Source organism: Pseudorasbora parva, chromosome 20 (genome assembly GCF_024679245.1).
Source record: "Pseudorasbora parva isolate DD20220531a chromosome 20, ASM2467924v1, whole genome shotgun sequence".
NCBI lineage: Eukaryota > Metazoa > Chordata > Actinopteri > Cypriniformes > Gobionidae > Pseudorasbora > Pseudorasbora parva.
This window is the reverse complement of record NC_090191.1, coordinates 43,715,524-43,718,023: the sequence shown is the minus strand read 5'-3', so window position 1 is coordinate 43,718,023 and position 2,500 is coordinate 43,715,524. Positions and strand designations below refer to the sequence as shown.

Below are 2,500 nucleotides of genomic sequence, written 5' to 3'. Positions count from 1 at the left end.
AGCCGGAGGATCCCAGAACTCACCCATATATGAGCCGGAGGATCCCAGAACTCACCCATATATGAGCCGGAGGATCCCAGAACTCACCCATATATGAGCCGGAGGATCCCGGAACTCACCCATATATGAGCCGGAGGATCCCGGAACTCACCCATATATGAGCCGGAGGATCCCGGAACTCACCCATATATGAGCCGGAGGATCCCGGAACTCACCCATATATGAGCCGAAGGATCCCGGAACTCACCCATATATGAGCCGGAGGATCCCAAGACACACTCTCCTCGCTCCCAGTCCTCACCACAGGAAGTCTCGGCCGGAAGCTGCAGCATCATGTGATCAAAGGGGTCGAGGGCGGAGGTGAAGAACTCCCTCCTTCTGCAGACGGGCCGCTGGTCTGACGGACACAGGACAACATTAAAGGGTAAGAGGATGGACAGATGCACTTTTCCTGGGGTAATGTTTGGGTTATCTCTTTCCCAGACTCTGGTCTTACCTGTGTGTGTGTCGGGATGATCGGGGCTGTATCCGTATCCCAGCGGATAATGGCGGAGCAGCGGATCGATCGCCTCCAGCTCGCCTTCACTTCCTGTGTCCAGCTGGCAGAGGCCTGTGGGCGGAGTCACGGTCAGTCCTGACACTCATGCTGCGTCCCTATTCGTCCTAAAGGTGTGCACTCTTTTACTGAAGATTAAGTTCATCCTGTGAGTGTGCAGCAGAAGAGTCTGCAAGCTTCGGGACTACTTCGCCATCTTTAACGGACTCTGCTTAGTTACGAGCATCCCATAACCGTTTAAACTGCCCTGCCAATCATCACACAGTTAATATCATCAACATTTAGTTTAATCTCCTGCCGTATCGCAGAGAAATGTAGCCGCACACACACACACACACTCTCGCTCGTTGATCTGCTGTGTGTGTCTTTAATGCAGACTCTCCTCATGTGCTTGCAGGTTAAATATAATGACGCTTTAAAAGTTAAAGGCCAAACGTATCATCACTAAAGTTCTCAATGCTGCTGCAGATGAAATATAATGAGGATAACACTGAATAAATATCTTTAGTCAGGTTAAATACTGATCATTGATCACTCTAACCTTTATCTAAACCTCTCTACCTAACCGTCAGACTCGCACAGTCGCCATGTTTGTAGTTCTAATCGAATCCTCGTCCAACCCGCAATGGGTTGTGGGTAATATCAGCCGGTAGAGTGTGTCGATCTTCAGATTCTGACAGGAGATAGTAAACCATCATCCGGGTATCTTAGGCAGACTCTTTTCAACATACTACGATTTTGGACACACTTATTCTATTTTCAAAAACTATTTAGTATGGCTAGTGTGCGAGTTGGGACGCAGGGTCAGGTTGGATTATGGTGTGTGTGGGCGGAGTCAATTATGGTGTGTGGGCGGGGTCTCACTGTTCATGTCTTTGGGCCGCAGGTAGAAGCCGCCCATGGAGGAGCTGATGCAGTGATGGCTGCCGCTCTCCGACTCCTCCTGCCGCTCCGCCAGCGTTCCCTGAGACGACAGAAAGCTCGGGATATCCGGCGGGAGATTCGTCTCATCTACACACGGGACAAACTGATAAAGCCCTCGTGTTTCCCATACAGTACTCTCTCACACACACACACACTCACTCCCTCACACACACACTCACTCACTCCCTCACACACACACTCACTCTCTCACACACACACACACTTAGTCACTCACACACTTACTCACTCACTCACTCACTCACTCACACTCACTTAATCACACACACACACTTACTCTCACACACACACTCGCTCACTCACTCACTCACACACACACAAACACGCTCGCTCGCTCACTCACACACAAACACGCTCGCTCGCTCACTCACTCACAAACACACTCGCTCACACTCACAAACACTCACTCGCTCATTCACTCACTCACAAACACACTCACTAACTCACTCACAAACACGCTCGCTCGCTCACTCACAAACGCTCGCTCGCTCACTCGCTCACAAACACACTCACTCACTCACTCAGTCGCTCACAAACACGCTCGCTCACTCACTCACTCACAAACACGCTCGCTCACTCACTCACTCACAAACACGCTCGCTCACTCACTCACTCACAAACACGCTCGCTCACTCACTCACAAACACTCACTCTCACTCACTCACTCACACACACACAAACACGCTCGCTCACTCACTCACAAACGCTCGCTCGTTTACTCACTCACTCACTCACTCACTCACTCACTCACTCACTCACTCACTCACTCACTCACAAACACGCACGCTCACTCACTCGCTCGCTCGCTCACTCACAAACACACTCGCTCACTCACTCACTCGCTCACTTGCTCACTCACTCACTCACTCGCTCACTCACTCACAAACACGCTCGCTCACTCACTCGCTCACTCGCTCACTCACAAACACGCTCACTCACTCACTCGCTCGCTCACTCACTCGCTCACTCACAAACACACTCGCTCACTCACTCACTCGCTCA

The 2,500-nt window shown here is 51.1% G+C and overlaps 1 protein-coding gene across 1 annotated transcript in view; it reads right to left on the bottom strand.

The window, feature by feature from the left end:
• Positions 1–2,500, bottom strand: part of lrig3 (leucine-rich repeats and immunoglobulin-like domains 3) — a 43,110-nt gene that overhangs the window by 1,881 nt on the left and 38,729 nt on the right. The window contains exons 16-18 of the mRNA XM_067428569.1: positions 1,421–1,567; positions 497–610; positions 248–397 (exon numbers count right to left, since the gene is read on the bottom strand). Coding sequence (XP_067284670.1) covers positions 248–397; positions 497–610; positions 1,421–1,567 — 411 coding nt within the window. The remainder of the gene's footprint in view (positions 1–247; positions 398–496; positions 611–1,420; positions 1,568–2,500) is intronic.